The sequence below is a fragment of the Mirounga angustirostris genome, unplaced genomic scaffold (genome assembly GCF_029215605.1).
Source record: "Mirounga angustirostris isolate CCGP_5_RB_7025 unplaced genomic scaffold, mMirAng1.0.hap1 SCAF_2, whole genome shotgun sequence".
Classification (NCBI taxonomy): domain Eukaryota; kingdom Metazoa; phylum Chordata; class Mammalia; order Carnivora; family Phocidae; genus Mirounga; species Mirounga angustirostris.
In genome coordinates, this window is record NW_026991710.1 from 80,978,896 (window position 1) to 80,999,310 (window position 20,415).

General features: G+C 42.4%; 2 protein-coding genes across 2 annotated transcripts in view; both read left to right on the forward strand.

Annotated features, from left to right (window-relative positions):
- Positions 1–16,163, forward strand: part of LOC135363610 (rho GTPase-activating protein 20-like) — a 42,883-nt gene extending 26,720 nt beyond the window's left edge. Inside the window, exons 10-20 of the mRNA XM_064584823.1 lie at positions 1,321–1,430; positions 1,961–2,150; positions 3,787–3,898; positions 5,137–5,312; positions 6,699–6,860; positions 8,374–8,483; positions 9,015–9,204; positions 10,819–10,930; positions 12,295–12,470; positions 13,854–14,015; positions 15,544–16,163. Of these exons, the coding sequence (XP_064440893.1) occupies positions 1,321–1,430; positions 1,961–2,150; positions 3,787–3,898; positions 5,137–5,312; positions 6,699–6,860; positions 8,374–8,483; positions 9,015–9,204; positions 10,819–10,930; positions 12,295–12,470; positions 13,854–14,015; positions 15,544–15,657 (1,614 nt within the window). The 3' untranslated portion in view covers positions 15,658–16,163. The remainder of the gene's footprint in view (positions 1–1,320; positions 1,431–1,960; positions 2,151–3,786; positions 3,899–5,136; positions 5,313–6,698; positions 6,861–8,373; positions 8,484–9,014; positions 9,205–10,818; positions 10,931–12,294; positions 12,471–13,853; positions 14,016–15,543) is intronic.
- The window catches only part of LOC135363533 (uncharacterized), a 217,677-nt gene that overhangs the window by 145,136 nt on the left and 52,126 nt on the right, over positions 1–20,415 (forward strand). The window contains exon 34 of the mRNA XM_064584015.1: positions 19,370–19,545. Within this exon, the coding sequence (XP_064440085.1) occupies positions 19,370–19,545 (176 nt within the window). The remainder of the gene's footprint in view (positions 1–19,369; positions 19,546–20,415) is intronic.

Consider the following 20,415-nt stretch of genomic DNA (forward strand, 5'->3'; position numbering starts at 1 on the left):
TGTTTTCACTACACACCGCCTACCCCGCCTTCACTCCTGAAGTCGCCATGCAAAATACTAATACTGAAATGACTTCTAGTCATGATAATAAATTTCAAAATACACACCAATACATACACACTGTTTACTCATGCAAACATCCTCCCCACCCTCCTAGTGAAGGCAAACTTTCCAAAAGAAATAGAACAGGGAAAGAATTTAATCCATCCACCTTGGCACTTGTGAACAGCTCTGAACAACCCTATGTTAACGTAGTAATGACTACAGTCTTAGAATCTCAGTCACATTTGGTCTTCCCTTGTTCCCCGTTAATGTTCGAAGATGTGCTAAATAGCAAAGTCCAGAAATGACTTCGGTAACCACTCCTACACTGGGGCCATAGTGATATCCAGTAGTAATATACATATAGGCATCAGGAGACAGGAGAAGAATGCTGATACATTAGGTAGCAAGATGAGTGTTGCCCTCTGTAAGGTGCGCACATGGAATCCATTTTCTAGCAAGAGTTAGGAGGTTCTTTCCCGATTCCGTGTTATAAGCACCGACTAGGGAGAGGGTGAGCACTTGTGGGTATAGTGCTTAGACATTTCTAAAGTTTTCTCTTCCTGAAGTTGACGGATCTTGGTGGAGAAACAGACTCTGCAACCTTGGACTTGATAATATTGTCAAACTAACTGGGAATTGACCTAATCTAGAAATGAATCTATCCTCAGGACCTCAGTGAGTCTACCATTAGACTCTCGACTTTTAGACAGTTAAGAAAAGGAAAAATGAAGCAATTGTGAGAGTAGCTTTCTTCCAAGGAGCACACCTACCCCGAGTGAGAAGACCTAGTTCTTTCCTAATATGTGTGCAAAAGCCCACCTGTTTGTGTTTTGATTGTTTCAGGCCTTTTCTTGCTAGAGTTAAGAGCTAGCACTGTGTCTAAAACAAGCAACATGGGTAAGCGTATTTCTGTCCAAGAAGCTAATAGGATTTAGGATGGTCTATAGCCAGACGCTGTCAGTTTGTGGTACTTTGCAAAAAAAGCACACAAAGAAAATAAGTTCCAGATGATAGAAGGGAGCTTTATCTCCATTTCTACCACAGCCTAAGCTCTGCTTTTATGCCTCTAAGATTTAGGGGGAGAAAATCCAAGCACCTGCTGCTGCGTGTGAAAGTCAATAGAGAGTCAGAGCCGAGCTCCATGTGGGTCACAGTTTGGGTATCTGTGAAGGAAGTGGGGGCTGAACTGAATTTTTTAACTACATATTTTCTCTCTAATATTTCCAATACATATTTTCTATAATATATATACATATTTATTTTTATCTCCATAAGGATTTCCTAAGAAATATCCCAGGAAGTATATTTTTGTTCAATCTCTATGACAAATGGCTCGGTGTTATTGATCAAGGGAACGAAGAGGAGAAGATGACTGCAGCGCGGAGGTAATGATGCAATAATTACTCTACTGTGGTCACATCTCCAAAATACAGCGAACATAGTATTAGCAAAATATTGGCTTACGTTTTGCAGCTTTGCCCACTAAAATCATGACCAATGTCAAAGAGTTTCAATTCTTCACAGCCATGGGGGTCAGCTTCAGAATAGAGGTACGCCTTAGGGCTATTATTGTTCTTCCTCTGATCTTATTAATGTGGACTCCTTGGCCATTTGACACCTTCTGGATCCATGAAACTTGTAGACGAAATTCCCTGGTTGAAGACACATGAAAGAGCATCAACTGCCAGGGCTATGACCTTAAAAGTCTGTCAAACATTTAACTAACCAGAGAAGTTTTTATCTGGCTCAGGAACTGAATTCAGTGCACCAATTTTGTCTACATTCATGCCTGGAACTCTGCTACAGCGGGTTGTGTGCTAGATATACAAGGTTGTATCCTTTTCCCTGTCTCTGTTTTTCCAATCTCCTAAGTGGAATCACTTGCCTAATTTAAAAGTGTGTTTTCTGACCTTAGGCTTTTAGCCCAGCTGCCAAGAGCAAATGTTGTTCTCTTGCGATACCTTTTTGGAGTGCTATACAACATCGAGCAACATTCCTCATCCAATCAGATGACAGCTTATAATTTATCCGTTTGTATAGCCCCAAGCGTTCTTTACCCACCTGATTCCGACAGCTTGGAATTGGAAGACAACTTGATAAAAAAGGTAATGAGAGCTCTCATTTTTGTCCCCCAGGGGGTAGAATCCCTACTTTGACCCGGACATGTGCAGTAGTAACTCTGACAAAAGGAACTTTGTGAAGTGCACATTTTCATTAGGCCCCTGTGGAGTGGCAGAGTTCTTTATCCTACTCTGGTGGGGTCTGGGAAGGGGTGTTGTTAAACGGAAAACTCAGAGCGGTCGAGTCACTTCTTCCCGCTCCAGGAGACTAAACCTAGACTGACTAAACGAGAGAGAAAAGAGTCGTGTGATACGATAGAAAAGAACCTGGGCTTTGGAGCTTCACTAGTCAAGGTTCAACTCTCAGCCTAATCCCTGAGGGACTCGTAACCTTGGGCAAAGCCATGGTTTCCTCACTACACAATGGCGACAACAGCCAGCTCCTCCGGTCATCACTGGCACATCCTAGGTGGCTTGGGCAATATGAGCCCGCATGGCTCCAAAGACATTGGCCTTCCTCTGCCAATTGTGGCTCTTCTAGTAAAGTACTCGGCTACTATTTCACCTCTGCTATGTCAACAGAAACTAGCAAGAGATTCCAGAACATCCTAATAAGATGACAGGTCTTCCCCAAGCTCACCCAGAGAGAGCCTGTATGAGGCAAAGCCATGAGTGTGAAGGGACTGAAGTTAGACAGACAGATACGTTTTCTCTCCAGTTGTGTGGGTTTTCCCTCACAACCCCACAAAAATCTGTACTTCCCAACTTTAAGATACTTCTTCATTTAAGAAATGGTTTTCTTAAGTTTTTGTTCATACTTTATAAAGTTTCATAAGATGGTATACATCAGTTACAGCTCAATAAAACTGGAAAAAAAATTTAAAAACAAAAAATAAGTAAACTTTAATAAGGTAGGCTACTTTGAAAATTATCCTAGTTTTATTTATTTTTTGATATGTATTTATTTGAGGGAAAGAGAGAGCGTGAGCGGGGCTGGGGCAGAAGAAGAGGGAGAGGGAGAGGGAGAAGCCCAAGCTGATTCCCCGCTGAGCACAGAGCCCAAAGTTGGCTCCATGTGGGGCTGGATCTCACCATCATGAGATAGTGATCTGAGCCAAAATCAAGAGTCAGATGCTCAACAGAGGGGCCCCAAAAATTATCCTAGGCTTAATGATGTAACCACTGATACCAAAATGTTACCTATTAAACTAGGCCACATATTAAAACTTTAGCCTACTGATTAGCAGTATTTTAAAATGTGTACCCAAAGTACACGGAAAAGTATCACTCTTCCTAAGTTATTTCTTAGAGAATTCTGGTCTCTGTTTTTTCTTTTATTATTTTTTTTAAGATTATATTTATTTTCTTGACAGAGGCAGACACAGCGAGAGAGGGAACACAAGCAGGGGGAGTGAGAGAGGGAGAATCAGGCTTCCCGCTGAGCAGGGAGCCCGATGTAGGGCTGATCGCAGCACCCTGGGATCATGAGCTGGGCTGAATGCAGACGCCTGACCGATTGAGCCACCCAGGCGCTCCTGGTCTCTATGTATTTTTGTCAATTGTGAATTTTTCTGGGAAATCTTTCACATTCTTTCTTAGATCCAAGGTCTATAGACATAATGTGATTTATAACTATGCCCTATGGAAAAGAGCACCCCATTTTTGTCTTTTTGTGTTACAGATTTCTCTTGTACAATTTCTCATTGAAAATTGCCTTAAAATATTTGGAGAAGACATCACTTCCCTCTTGGGAGAGAACTCAATGAGTCGTGGTAACAGCGAGCAGGCTGCAGGTACCGGGAATAATTTATTTGGCTTTAGTGAGAAGCAGACAGCAAGGCTGCCAGGGGTCATGGGAGATGCTTAGACAGAGCTGTTCTGGAGCCCAGAGCATCGCCAGGGCAAGGATTTCCATGTGCTCCTTCTCCCGAAGGCTGGCTCACAGGTCAAGGGAGGTTCCACACTGTTGTGAGACCAAAGAAAGGATAAGATGAGGTCTCTGACTTCAAGAAGGTTTCTAGTGTAGATCATAACGGAATTAGGACTCATCATGGTATGCCACAGTGTTTGGGAACTTTTTCTCACAAAATTTAAATGGGTGCTATATATATATCTATGTAGTTATATATATTACATAATTATATACTGATACTATATAAATATATAAACATAATGTATATATTTATGTATATTACATGAGCGCTGGTTGAAGCCAGAGAAAGGGGCTTTTCTTCCCCTCCCTCCTCTTTTGGCTCAGGGTCTCTTGAGGCACCACAGGATTCCAGTGCCCTTTGAAGCGGGTTGAAAAGAATTGGCATCTTTGAGAAAAAAGGACTTGACTTGATGTCAAACAACCTCTCCAGAGTGTAAATTCCTGTACCCCCACTTACCAGCTATATTATCTTTGGCCAGTTATACCAGCTCAGCATCAGTTTATTCATCTCTAAAATGTGGATAAAAATAATGTCTAAATTTTAGAATTGTTGTGTAGAATAAATAAGATGATGGATGTAATCCAAAAAAAGCCATTAATAGCACTAGGAGAAGTGCCCCTGAGTCTAGATGTAGTATGATTTGAGCCTAGCTAATCAGACCTAACTGGCAGCAGTCCACCTTAGAAGGTAGACTTTCGATTCAGAACCTGGAGACACGTATCATCAATCCCTCCATATTTTTGACATTTCTTCTTTTCATGACACGTACCACATGCTTTGAGGAAAGTTTTAGGAAAATACAAGTCATCAGGAATTAAGATGAGTCTGGGGCACCTGGGTGGCTCAGTCGTTAAACATCTGCCTTCAGCTCAGGTCATGATCCTGGGGTCCTGGTACCGAGCCCCGCATCAGGCTCCCTGCTCCAAGGGAAGCCTGCTTCTCCCTCTCCCCCTCCCCTTACTTGTGTTCCCTCTCTTGCTGTCTCTCTCTCTCTGTCAAAAAATAAATAAAATCTGTAAAAAAAAAAAAAAAGGAAAAAGAAGGTTCAACATATTAAACAACAACTACTACTACGAGTACTCTCACTTCTTCCTTAGACTCCAGCCTGAAGACTGTGAAAACCCGTTCTTTCAGAGACAGGGTGTTTTGTCGGGGTTCCAGCACTTCCCAGCACAACCAGTGCACAGCCCCACCTTCCGCAAAGCCAGGACAGCTCTTTGGAGTTTCCCTCATGGATGTGTGTGATAAAGACAACTTGTCCTTCCCAATTCTGGTAGGTCAACTCCTTTTGGTCTTCTAGAGCCCTCCTGAGAAGGGGAAACTCTGAGAGGCCAAGCGTCCTCATCCAAATCTATCCCAAAAATGAAGAAGTCATTAGACAGCCCCTGGCTTTGGCTGAGAAGCTCTATAACTGTTATTTCAAAGAATAGAATCTGATTTAGGTCCTGCAGAGTCATGAGGCAAATGCAACAGGAAAAGACATTCTTCTCCATTCCACTTGGGTCTTGTTTCCACAAAGACATGCGGAGGCTTGTTCAGATCAGTCAAAATGGACTCTGTGTATGTGAGTCTCGGAGACTCCACCTCATCTTCACACTCTCCCTTCATTGCCTTGCTGAACTCACATGAGTCTCAAGTCTCCTTCAGCGGAGTCTACTCAGTCTAACAACTGCAGACATCTGACACGAGCATAGACTCATCCTCTGGCAAATAGGAATGTGTTAATCCTAGGAGAATATGTCAAACGAAAGCCACAGAGTTTGGCCTGTGTTATCTCAAACTGCTGTAGTGAATTGTCAGTGTGGACCTTCACTGAGTATTCGGTGTCTCTGCATGCACTGTACGGGATGTAGGGAACGTTCTGCTAGCTATGAAGAAATGCATCATCTTAGCTAGCATGTTACCTGCTAGCTACTTACCCCAGTTCCTTGCATCACAGCAAATTTAGGGGCTAGCTAGGATTATCATCCTCCGCACTGCCTAAACGAATCAGAAAAGCCTCAGTACAGGATGTATGTGCCCCAACGCACACAATAGTTAAGTAGCATAATAGACTTCAGATCCGTTGGATTCCCTGAGTCCAGCCCTTATTAAATTTCTACACAGCAGGGAGAGGACATGAAGATACAGCAAAAGACAATGAAAGACTCATGAGAAGGGAGGGTAATCAGAGAAGGAGAAGAGAGTTCCTGAGCCTGACTTTAAAAGAGGGAAGGAAATAGAACAAGTAGGAATGGAGTATACAGTCACTTAAAGAGAAATAAACAAATGGGAAATGAGTATTTCCTAACTAGACTTCCATACTTGCGGAAGAGCATGTATGTAAGGGACAAATGTGAAAAGAATGGGAAAGTAGGAAACAGACGGTTATTCCGCAAAGGCCTTGAGGCAGAGAAGTTTGATTTAAAAGTGTAAACTTAGTGGAAAATCTGATTAAAAGAAGTGTTTAAAATGTTTCAGTGTATGACTGTAAAATGGATATATGGGTAGAAAGTATATATAGAGAGACACTGAAAAAACAGCAATCTAAATTGACTTTAGTCCTTCCCGCTCTAAAACATTGTACCATTACATTCCCCTTTTCTTTCAAAACGGAGGCAAGATTGTGCTCTGCGTTTGTGGATATGAGATGCCATATACTTTTCTTTTCTTCCTACAGGGTATGCTTTCCTTTATTAATCAGAAAGGGCCACTCACAGAAGGCGTCTTCAGAAACTCAGCCAATATAAAATCCCGCAGAGTCCTAACGGAGAAACAAAATTCTGGGGTCAAAGTGAACCCGTACAGGGAATCTATTCATGTGTTCGCATCCGTCTTAAAGGTAGGGAAGGTTCTAGCATTATCCACACGTGAGTAACTGAAGCGATGATTGGTGTCCTTCATCATGACTGCTCAAGAACCATAACGGGCATAGTAGATTAATAACGTGACAAGCTGAAAAACGCTTGACAAAATCAAAATTTAAGGAAGCAACTTTAGGAGTTAAAAGCCCCATGTGTTACAAATACTTTCTGTTTTCACCACACACAGCCATCCGCACCTTCACTCCTGAAGACTCCATGCAAAATGCTAATACTGAAATGACTACAGTCATGATAATAAATTTCAAAATACGCACTGACACAAACACACTGTTTACCAAAGCAGACATCCTGACCACCCTCCTAATGAAGGCAAACTTTCCAAAAGAAATAGAACAGGGAAAGAATTTAATCCATGCACCTTTGCACTTATGAACAGCTTTGAACAACCCTATGTTAATGTAGTACTGACTACAGTCTTAGAATCTCAATCACATTTGGTCTTCCCTTGTCCCCCATTAATGTTCGAAGATGTGATAAATAGCAAAGTCCAGAAATGACTTCGGTAACCACTCCTACACTGGGGCCATAGTGATATCCAGTAGTAATATACATATAGGCATCAGGAGACAGGAGAGGAATGAGAATACACTAGGTAGCAAGATGAGTGTTGCGCTCTGTAAGGTGCACACATGGAATCTATTTTCTAGCAAGAGTTGGTAGGTTCTTTCCTGTTTCTGTGTTATAAGCACTGACTAGGAGGAGCGTGAGCACTTGTGGGTATAGTGCTTAGACATTTCTAAAGTTTTCTCTTCCTGAAGTTGACAGATCTTGGTGGAGAATCAGACTCTGCAACCTTGGCCTTGATAATATCATGGCAAACTAACTGGACAATTGTCCTAAACTAGAAATGAATCTATCCTCAGGACCACAGTGAGTCTGCCATTAGACTCTCGACTTTTAGACAGTTAAGAAAAGGAAGAATGAAGCAATTGTGAGAGTAGCTTTCTTCCAGGGAACACACATACCCCGAATGAGAAGACCTACCTCTTGCCTAATGTGTGTGCAAGAGCCCACCTGTTTGTGTTTTGATTGTTTCAGGGCTTTTCTTGCTAGAATTAAGAGCTAGCACTGTGTCTAAAACAAGCAACATGGGTATGTGTATTTCTGGCCAAGAAGCTAATAGGATTTAGGATGGTCTATAGCCAGACCCTGTCAGTTTGTGGTACTTTGCAAAAAAAGCACACACAAAAAATAAGTTCCAGATGATAGAAGGGAGCTTTATCTTCATTTCCACCACAGGCTAAGCTCTGCTTTTATGCCTCTAAGTTTTAGTGGGAGAAAATCCAAGCATCTGCTGCTGCATGTGCAAGTCAATGGAGAGTCAGAGCCGAGCACCGTGTGGGTCACAATTTGGATATCTGTGAAGGAAGTGGGGGCTGAACTGAATTTTTTAACTACATATTTTCTCTGGAATATTTCCAATACATATTTTCTATAATATATATACATAGTTTTTTTTATCTCCCTAAGGATTTTCTTAGAAATATCCATGGAAGTATATTTTTATCTGATCTCTATGACAAATGGCTCGGTGTTATTGATCAAGGCAACGAAGAGGAGAAGATAACTGCAGCCCAGAGGTAATGATGCAATAATTACTCTACTCTGGTCACATCTCCAAAATACAGCCAACATACTATCAGGAAAACATTGGCTTACGTTTTGCAGCTTTGCCCACTATAATCATGACCAATGCCAAAGAGTTTCAATTCTTCACACCCATGGGGGCCAGGTTCATAATAGAGGCACACTTTAGGGCTTTTATCATTCTTCTTCTGATCTTATTAATTTGGAATCCTTGGCCGTTTTACATCTTATGGGTACATGAAACTGTTAGAGGAAATCCCCTGGTCCAAGACAGATGCAAGAACATCAGTTGCCAGGGCTATGACCTTAAAGGTCTGTCAAACATTTAACTAACCAGAGAAGTTTTTATCTGGCTCATGAACTGAATTCAGTGCAACAATTTTGCATACATTCATGCCTGGAACTCTGCTACACCGGGTTGTGTGCTAGATATACAAGGATGTATCCTGTTCCCTGTCTCTGTTTTTCCAACCTCCTAAGTGGAATCACTTGCCTAATTTAAATGAGTATTTTTCTAACCTTAGGCTTTTACCCCAGCTGCCAAGAGGAAATGTTGTTCTCTTGCGATACCTTTTTGGAGTGTTATACAACATTGAGCAACCTCCCTCATCCACTCAGATGACAGCTTATAATTTATCAGTGTTTATAACCCTAAGCGTTCTTTACGCACCTGATTCTGGCACCTTAGAATTGGAAGACAACTTGATAAAACAGGTAATGAGAGCTCTCATTTTTGTCCCCCAGGGGGTAGAATCCCTACTTTGAACCGGACATGTGCAGTAGTAACTCTGACGGATGGAACTTTGTGAAGTGCACATTTTCATTACGCCCCTGTGGAGTGGCAGAGTTCTTTATCCTACTCTGGTGGGGTCTGGGAAGGGGTGTCGTTAAACGGGAAACTCGGAGCAGTCGAGTCACTTCTTCCCCCTCCAGGAGACTAAACACTAGACTGACTAAACGAGAGAGAAAAGAGTCGTGTGATACGATAGAAAGGAACGTGGGCTTTGGAGCTTCACTAGTCAAGGTTCAACTCTCAGCCTAATCCCTGAGGGACTCGTAACCTTGGGCAAAGCCATGGTTTCCTCACTACACAATGGCGACAACAGCCAGCTCCTCTGGTCATGACAGGCATATCCTGGGTGGCTTGGGCAATATGAGCCCCCATGGCTCCAAACACATTGGCCTTCCTCTGCCAATAGTGGCTCTCTAGAAAAGTACTTGGCTACTATTTCACCTCTGCTACATCTTATGGAAACTAGCAAAAGATTCCACACCATCCTAAGAAGATGACAGGTCTTCCCCAAGCTCACACAGAGAGAGCCAGCATGAGGCAAACCAATGTGTGAGAAGGGACTGAAGTTAGACAGACAGATACATTTTCTCTCCAGCTGTGTGGGTTTTCCCTCACAACCCCACCAAAATCTCTGCTTCTCAACTTTAAGATTCTTCTTCATTTAAGAAATGGTTTTCTTAAGTTTTTGTTCATACTTTATAAAGTTTCATAAGATGTTATACATCAGTTACAGCTCAATAAAACTGGAAACAAAATTTAAAAACAAAAAACAGGTAAACTTTAATAAGGTAGGCTACTTTGAATATTATCCTAGTTTTATTTATTTTTGGATATGTATTTCTTTGAGAGAGGGAAAGAGAGCGTGAGTGGGGCAGGGGCAGAAGAAGAGGGAGAGGGAGAAGACCAAGCCGATTCCCTGCTGAGCCCAGAGCCGAAAGTTGGCTCCATGTGGGGCTGGATCTCACCACCATGAGATTGTGATCTGCGCCGAAATCAAGAGTCCGACGCTCAACTGAGGGGCCCCGAAATTTATCCTAGGCTTAAAGATGTAACCACTGATCCCAAAATGTTAGCTATGAAACTAGGCCACGCATTATAACTTTAGCCCACGGATGAGCAGTATTTCAAAATGTGTACCCAAAGTACACGGGAAAGCATCAGTCATTCTAAGTTATTTCCTAGAGAACTCTGGTCTCTATGTTTTTGGTTTTTTTTTTTTAAGATTTGATTTATTTACTTGACAGAGAGGGAACACAAGGAGGGAGAGTGGGAGAGGAAGAAGCAGGCTTCCCGCTGAGCAGGGAGCCAGATATAGGGTTGATCCCAGCACCCTGGGATCTTGACCTGAGCCGAAGGGAGATGCGTAACTGACTGAGCCACCCAGGTGCCCCTGGTTTCTACGTATTTTTATCAACTCTGAATTTTTCTGACAAGTCCTTCCCGTTTTTCCTTAGATCCAAGGTCTATATACAAAATGTGTTTAAAACTATGGCCTATGGAAAAGAACACCTCATTTTTGTCTTTTTGTGTTACAGATTTCTCTTGTACAATTTCTCCTTGAAAATTGCCTCAGGATATTTGGAGAAGACATCACTTCCCTCTTGGGAGAGAACTCAATGAGTCGTGGTAACAGTGAGAAGGCTGCAGGTACCGGGAGTAATTTAATTGGCTTTAGTGAGAAGCAGACAGCAAGGCTGCCAAGGGTCATGGGAGATGCATAGACAGTGCTGTTCTGGAGCCCAGCGCATCGCCAGGGCAATGATTTCCATGTGCTCCTTCTTCCAAAGGCTGGCTCAACAGGTCAAGGGAGGTTCCACACTGTTGTGAGACCAAAGAAAGGATAAGATGAGGTCTCTGACTTCAACAAGTTTCTAGTGTAGATCATAAAGGCATTAGGACTCATCATGGTATGCTACAGTGTTTGGGATTTTTTTCTAACAAAATTCTAAAAGGGTGCTATACATATACATACATATATATTTATATATATATGTATATATGTAATAATGAATCAGAAAAGGCTCAGTACAGGATGTATGTATATGTATGTATATATTTGTATATATATGTATATATATATGTAAAACACATCATACATGTGTATGTAGTTATATATAATATATAATTATATACTTATAGTATATAAATATATTATCATAATATATATATTTATGTATATTAGAAGTACTCTGGTTGAAGCCAGAGAAGGGGCCTTTCTTCCCCTCCGTCCTCTTTTGGCTCAGGGGCTCTTGAGGCACCACAGGATTCCAGTGCCCTTTGAAATGGGTTGAAAAGAACTGTCATCATTGAGAAAAAAGGACTTGACTTGATGTCAAACTACCTCTCCAGAGTGTAAATTCCTGTGCCCGCATTTACCAGCTATATTATCTTTGGCCAGTTATACCAGCTCAGCATCAGTTAATTCATCTCTAAATATGGATAAAAATAATGTCTAAATCTTAGAATTGTTGTGTAGAATAAATAAGATGATGGATGTAATCCCAAAAAAGCCATTAATAAGACTAGGAGAAGTGCCCCTGAGACTAGAGCTAGTATGTTTTGAGCCTAGCTAATAACAGCTGTCAGCAGTCCACCTTGGAAGGTAGACTTTCGATTCAGAACCTGGAGACACGTATCATCAATCCCTCCATATTTCTGACATTTCTTGGTTTTATGATGCTTACCACATTGCTTTGAGGAAATCTTTAGGAAAATACAAGTCATCAGGAATTAAGATGAGTCTGGGGCACCTGGGTGGCTCAGTCGTTAAGCAACTGCCTTCAGCTCAGGTCATGATCCCGGGGTCCTGGGATCGAGCCCCGCATCGGGCTCCCTGCTCTGAGGGAAGCCTGCTTCTCCCTCTCCCCGTCCCCCTGCTTCTGTTCCCTCTCTCGCTGTCTCTCTCCCTCTGTCAAAATATAAATAAAATCTGTAAAAAAAAAAAAAAAAAAAGGAAGAAGTTTCAGCGTATTAAAAAACTACTACTACTAGTACTCTCTCTTCTTCCTTAGACTCCGGCAAGAAAACTGTGACAAGCCGTTCTTTCAGAGACAGGGCCTTTTGGTGGGGCTCCAGCACTTGCCAGCAGAACCAGTGCACAACCCCACATTCTGCAAAGCCAGGACAGCTCTTTGGAGTTTCCCTCATGGTTGTGTGTTATAAAGACAACCTGGCCTTCCCAATTCTGGTAGGTCATCTCATTTTGGTCTTCTATAGCTCTTCTGAGGTGGGGAAACTCTGAGAGGCCACGTGTCCTCATCCAAATCTATCCCCAAATGGAGAAGTCATGAAACAGCCCCTGGCTTTGGCTCAGAAGCTCTATTACTGTTATTTCAAGGAACAGAATCTGACTTAGGTCCTGCAGAGTCATGAGGCAAATACAACAGGAAAAGACATTCTTCTCCATTCCACGTGGGTCTTGTTTCCACAAAGACATGCGGAGGCTTGTTCAGATCAGTCAAAATGGACTCTGTGTATGTGAGTCTCTGAGAGTCCACCTCATCTTCACACTCTCCCTTCATTGCCTTCCTGCACTCACATGAGTCTCAAGTCTCCTTCAGCGGAGTCTACTCAGTCTAACAACTGCAAACATCTGACACGAGCATAGACTCATCCTCTGGCAAATAGGAATCTGTTTATGCTAACAGAATATGTCCAATGAAAGCCACAGAGTTTGGCCTGTGTTATCTCAAACTGCTGTAATGAATTGTCAGTGTGGACATTCACTGAGTATTTGGTGTCTCTGCAAGCACTGTAGGTATGTAGGGAACGTTTTGCTAGCTATGAAGAAATGTATCATATTAGCTACTTTGTTACCTGCTAGCTACTACCCCAGTTCCTTGCATCACAGCAAATTTAGGGGCTAGCTAGGATTATCATCCTCCGCACTGCCTAACCGAATCAGAAAAGCCTCAGTACAGGATGTATGTGCCCCAGCTCACACAATAGATAAGTAGCATAATAGATTTCAGATCCGTTGGATTCCCTGAGTCCAGCCCTTATTAAGATTCTACACAGCAGGGAGAGGACACGAAGATAGAGCAAAAGACAATGAAAGACTCATGAGAAGGCAGGGTAATCAGAGAAGGACAAGAGAATTTTTTAGCCTGACTTTAAAAGAGGGAACGAAATAGAACAAGTACGAATGGAGTATACAGTCACTTAAAGAGAAATAAAAAAAGGGAAAAGAGTATGTCCTAAATAGACTTCCATACTTGCGGAAGAGCATCTACGTAAGGGAATAATGAGAAAAGAATGGTAAAGTAGGAAACAGACGGTGATTCCGCAAAGGCCTTGAAGCAGAGAAGTTTGATTTAAAAGTGGAAACTCAATGGAAAGGAAAATCTGATTAAAAGAAGTGTTTAAAATGTTTCAATGTATGACTGTAAAATGGATATATGGGTAGAAAGTATATAGAGAGACACTGGAAAAACAACAATCTAAATTGACTTTAGTCCTTCCCACTCTAAAACAGTGTACCATTACATTCCCCTCCTCTTTCAAAACGGGCAAGCTTGTGCTCTGCGTTTGTGGATATGAGATCCCAAATACTTTTCTTTTCTTCCTACAGGGTATGCTTTCCTTTATTAATCAAAAAGAGCCACTCACAGACGGCGTCTTCAGAAACTCAGCCAATATAAAATCCTGCCATGTCCTAAAGGAGAAACTAAATTCTGGGGTCAAAGTGAACCCGTACAGCGAATCTGTTCATGTGGTTGCATCCGTCTTAAAGGTACGGAAGGTTCTAGCATTATCCACACGTGAGTAACTGAAGCGATGATTGGTGTCCTTCATCATGACTGCTCAAGAACCATAAAAGGCATAATAGATTAAGAACCTGACAAGCTGTAAAATGCTTGACAAAATCAAAATTTAAGGAAGCTACTTTAGGAGTTAAAAGCCCCATGTGTTAGAAATACTTTCTGTTTTCACTACGCACCGCCCTCCCCACCTTCACTCCTGAAGAGTCCATGCAAAATACTAATACTGAAATGACTTCTAGTCATGATAATAAATTTCAAAATACGCACCGATACATACACACAGTTTACCCATGAAAACATCCTCACCACCCTCCTAATGAAGGCAAACTTTCCAAAAGAAATAGAACAGGGAAAGAATTTAATCCATGAACCTTGGCACTTATGAACAGCTCTGAAAAACCCTATGTTAACGTAGTAATGACTACAGTCATAGAATCTCAGTCACATTTGGTCTTCCCTTGTACCCCATTAATGTTCGAAGATGTGATCAATAGCAAGGTCCAGAAATGACTTAGGTAAGTAACCACTCCTACACTGGGGCCATAGTGATATCCAGTAGTAATATACATATAGGCATCAGGAGACAGGAGAAGAATGATGATACACTAGGTAGCAAGATGAGTGTTGCCCTCTGTAAGGTGCACACATGGAATCGATTTTCTAGCAAGAGTTAGGAGGTTCTTTCCTGATTCCGTGTTATAAGCACCGACTAGGAAGAGGGTGAGCACTTGGGGGAGAGTGCTTAGACATTTCTAAAGTTTTCTCTTCCTGAAGTTGACGGATCTTGGTGGAGAATCAGACTCTGCAACCTTGGCCTTGATAATATCATGGCAAACTAACTGGACAATTGGCCTAAACTAGAAATGGATCTATCCTCAGGACCACAGTGAGTCTGCCATTAGACTCTCGACTTTTAGACAGTTAAGAAAAGGAAGAATGAAGCCATTGTGAGAGTAGCTTTCTTCCAGGGAGCACACCTACCCCGAGTGAGAAGACCTAGTTCTTTCCTAATATGTGTGCAAGAGCCCACCTGTTTGTGTTTTGATTGCTTCAGGCCTTTTCTTGCTAGAATGAAGAGCTAGCACTGTGTCTAAAACAAGCAACATGGGTATGTGTATTTCTGTCCAGGAAGCTAATCGAATTTAGGATGGTCTATAGCCAGACCCTGTCAGTTTGTGGTTCTTTGCAAAAAAAAAACCACACACAAAAACTAAGTTCCAGATGATAGAAGGGAGCTTTATCTTCGTTTCCACCACAGCCTACGCTCTGCTTTTATGCCTCTAACTTTTAGCGGGAGAAAATCCAAGCACCTGCTCCTGCGTGTGCAAGTCAATTGAAAGTCAGAGCCGAGCTGTGTGTGGGTCGCAGTTTGGGTATCTGTGAAGGAAGTGGGGGCTGAACTGAATTTTTTAACTACATATTTTCTCTGGAATATTTCCAATACATATTTTCTATAGTATATATATATATATTTTTTTTTTCTTTTATATCCCTAAGGATTTTCGTAGAAATATCCAAGGAAGTATATTTTTATCTGACCTCTATGACAAATGGCTCGGTGTTATTGATCAAGGCAACAAAGAGGAGAATATAACTGCAGCCCAGAGGTAATGATGCAATAATTACTCTACTCTGGTCACATCTCCAAAATAAAGCCAACATACCATTAGGAAAACATTGGCTTACGTTTTGCAGCTTTGCCCACTATAATCATGACCAACGCCAAAGAATTTCAATTCTTCACACCCATGTGGCCCAGCTTAAGAATAGAGGCACGCTTTAGGGCTATTATTGTTCTTCTCCTGATCTTATTGTGGACTCCTTGGCCGTTTGACACCTCTGGATCCATGCAACTTGTAGACGAAATTCCCTGGTTCAAGACACATGCAAGAGCATCAACTGCCAGGGCTATGACCTTAAAAGTCTGACAAACGTTTAACTAACCAGAGAAGTGTTTTTCTGGCTCAGGAACTGAATTCAGTGCAAGAATTTTGTCTACATTCATGCCTCGAACTCTGCTAGAGCGGGTTGTGTGCTAGATATACAAGGATGTATCCTTTTCCCTGTCTGTTTTTCCAACCTCCTAAGTGGAATCACTTGCCTAATTTAAAAGTGTGTTTTTCTGACCATAGGCTTTTAGCCCAGCTGCCAAGAGCAAATGTTGTTCTCTCGCGATACCTTTTTGGAGTGCTATACAACATTGAGCAACATTCCTCATCCAATCAGATGACAGCTTATAATGTAACCGTTTGTACAGCCCCAAGCGTTCTTTACCCACCTGATTCCGGCAGCTTGGAATTGGAAGACAACTTGATAAAAAAGGTGATGAGAGCTCTCATTTTTGTTCCCCAGGGGGTAGAATCCCTACTTTGAACCGGACATGTGCAGTAGTAACTCTGACGGATGGAACTTTGTGAAGTGCACATTTTCATTAGGGCCCTATGGAGTGGCAGAGTTCTTTATCCTACTCTGGCGGAGTCAGGGAAGGGGTGTCGTTAAATGGGAAACTCGGAGCAGTCGAGTCACTTCTTCCCCCTCCAGGAGACTAAACACTAGACTGACTAAACGAGAGAGAGAGGAGTCGTGTGATACGATAGAAAAGAACCTGGGCGTTGGAGCTTCACTAGTCAAGGTTCAACTCTCAGCCTAATCCCTGAGGGACTCGTAACCTTGGGCAAAGCCATGGTTTCCTCACTACACAATGGCGACAACAGCCAGCTCCTCTGGTCATCACTGGCACATCCTGGGTGGCTTGGGCAATATGAGCCCCCATGGCTCCAAACACATTGGCCGTCCTCTGCCAATTGTGGCTCATCTAGAAAAGTACTCGGCTACTATTTCACCTCTGCTACGTCGTATGGAAAGTAGCAAGAGATTCCAGAATATCCTAATAAGATGACAGGTCTTCCCCAAGCTCACCCAGAGAGAGCCAGTATGAGGCAAAGCAATGCGTGGGAAGGGACTGAAGATAGACAGACAGATACGTTTTCTCTCCAGCTGTGTGGGTTTTCCCTCACAACCCCACCAAAATCCCTGCTTCCCAACTTTAAGATACTTCTTCATTTAGAAATGGTTTTCTTAAGTTTTTGTTCATACTTTTAAAGTTTCATAAGATGGTATACATCAGTTACAGCTCAATAAAACTGGACACAAAATTTAAAAGCAAAAAATAAGTAAACTTTAATAAGGTAGGTTACTTTGAAAATTATCTTTGTTTTATTTATTTTTTGATATGTATTTATTTGAGAGAGGGAAAGATAGAGCGTGAGCATTGCAGGGGCAGAAGAAGAGGGAGAGGGAGAGGGAGAAGCCCAAGCCGATTCCCCGCTGAGCACGGAGCCCAAAGTTGGCTCCATGTGGGGCTGGATCTCACCACCATGAGGTCGTGATCTGCGCCGAAATCAAGAGTCAGACGGCCAACTGAGGGGCCCCGAAATTTACCCTAGGCTTAAAGACGTAACCACTGATCCTAAAATGTTAGCTCTTAAACGAGGACACTCAGTATAACTTTAGCCCACGGATGAGCAGTATTTTAAAATGTGTACCCAAAGTACACGGGAAAGTATCACTCTTCCTAAGTTATTTCTGAGAGAACTCTGGTTTCTCTGTGTTTTTTTTTTTTTTTTAAACTTGTATTTATTTACGTGACTGAGAGAGACACAGCGAGAGAGGGAACACAAGCCGTGTGAGTGGGAGAGGGAGAAGCAGGCTTCCCGCTGAGCAGGGAGCGCGATGTAGGGCTGATCCCAGCACCCTGGGATTATGACCTGAGTCGAACGCAGACGCTTAGCCGACTAAGCCACCCAGGCGCCCCTGGTTTCTACATATTTTTATCAACTCTGAATTTTTCTGAGAAGTCCTTCACATTTTTTCTTACAGCCAAGGTCTGTATACAAAATGTGATTTATAACTATGCCCTATGGAAAAGAGCACCCCATTCTTGTCTTTTTGTGTTACAGATTTGTCTTGTACAGTTTCTCATTCAAAATTGCCTCAGGATATTTGGAGAAGTCATCACTTCCCTCTTGGGAGAGAACTCAATGAGTCATGGTAAGAGCGAGAAGGCTGCAGGTACCGGGAGTAATTTAATTGGCTTTAGTGAGAAGCAGACAGCAAGGTTGCCCGGGGTCATGGGAGAGCTGTTCTGGAGCCCAGAGCATTACCAGGGCAAGGATTTCCATGGGCTCCTTCTTCCGAAGGCTGGCTCACAGGTCAAGGGAGGTTCCACACTGTTGTGAGACCAAAGAAAGGATAAAATGCGGTCTCTGACTTCAAGAAGTTTCTAGTGTAGATCATAAGGGCATTAGGACTCATCATGGTATGCTACAGTGTTTGGGAATTTTTTCTAACAAAATTCTAAATGGGTGCTATATATCTATCTATATATAGAACATCACACATATATATGTAGTTATATATATATATATATAATATATAATTAGATACTTATACTATATAAATATAATCATAATATATATATTTATGTGTATTAGATGTGCCTTGGCTGAAGCCAGAGTAAGGGGGCTTTCTTCCCCTCCCTCCTCTTTTGGCTCAGGGGCTCTTGAGGCACCACAGGATTCCAGTGCCCTTTGAAACGGGTTGAAAGAACTGGCATCATTGAGAAAAAAGGACTTGACTTGATGTCAAAAAACCTCTCCAGAGTGTAACGTCCTGTGCCCCCATTTACCAGCTATATTACCTTTGATCAGTTTTTCTAGCTCAGCATCAGTTTATTCATCTCTAAAATGTGGATAAAAATAATGTCTAAATCTTAGAATTGTTGTGTAGAATAAATAAGATGATGGATGGAATCCAAAAAAAGCCATTAATAGGACTAGGAGAAGTGCCCCTGAGACTAGAGCTAGTACGATTTGAGCCTAGCTAATCACAGCTACCTGGCAGCAGTCCACCTTAAAAGGTAGACTTTCGATTCAGAACCTGGAGACACGTATCATCAATCCCTCCATATTTCTGACATTTCTTGGTTTTATGATGCTTACCACATTACTTTGAGGAAATCTTTTGGAAAATACAAGTCATCAGGAATTAAGATGAGTCCGGGGCGCCTGGGTGGCTCAGTCGTTAAGCGTCTGCCTTCAGCTCAGGTCATGATCCCGGGGTCCTGGGATCGAGCCCCGCATCGGTGTCCCTGCTCCGAGGGAAGCCTGCTTCTCCCTCTCCCCCTCCCCCTGCTTGTGTTCCCTCTCTCGCTGTCTCTCTCTCTGTCAAAATATAAATAAAATCTGTAAAAAAAAAAAAAAGGAAAAAGAAGGTTCAGCGTATTAAACAACAACTACTACTACTAATCTCACTTCTTCCTTAGATTACGGGAAGAAGACTGTGAAAAGCCGTTATTTCAGAGCCAGGGCCTTTTGGTGGGGCACCAGAACTTTCCAGCACAACCAGTGCACATCCCCACCTTCCGCAAAGCCAGGACAGCTCTTTGGAGTTTCCCTCATGGATATGTGTTATAAAGACAAGCTGCCCTTTCCAATTCTGGTAGGTCATCTCCTTTTGGTCTTCTATAGCCCTCCTGAGGAGGGGAAACTCTGAGAGGCCACGTGTCCTCATCCAAATCTATCCCCAAATGGAGAAGTCATTAGACAGCCCCTGGCTTTGGCTGAGAAGCTCTGTTACTGTTATTTCAAGGAACAGAATCTGACTTAGGTCCAGCAGAGTCATGAGGCAAATAGAACAGGAAAAGACATTCTTCTCCATTCCACTTGTATCTTGTTTCCACAAAGACCCACCGAGGCCTGTTCAGATCAGTCAAAATGGACTCTGTCTGTGAGTCTCTGAGAGTCCACCTCATCTTCACACTCCCCCTTCATTGCCTTCCTGCACTCACATGAGTCTCAAGTCTCCTTCAGCAGAGTCTACGCAGTCTAACAACTGCAAACATCTGACACGAGCATAGACTCATCCTCTGGCAAATAGGAATCTGTTAATCCTAACAGAGTATGTCAAATGAAAGCCACAGAGTTTGGCCTGTGTTATCTCAAACTGCTGTAGTGAATTGTCAGTGTGGACCTTCACTGAGTATTCAGTGTCTCTGCAAGCATTGTACGCGATGTAGGGAACGTTCTGCTAGGTATGAAGAAATGTATCATCCTAGCTAGGATGTTACCTGCTAGCTACTACCCCAGGTCCTTGCATCACAGCAAATTTAGGGGCTAGCTAGGATTATCATCCTTCGCACTGCCTAAACGAATCAGAAAAGCATCAGTACAGGATGTATGTGCCCCAGGTCACACAATAGATAAATAGCATAATAGACTTCAGATCCGTTGGATTCCCTGAGTCCACCCCTTATTAAGTTTCTACACAGCAGGGAGAGGACATGAAGATACAGCAAAAGACAATGAAAGA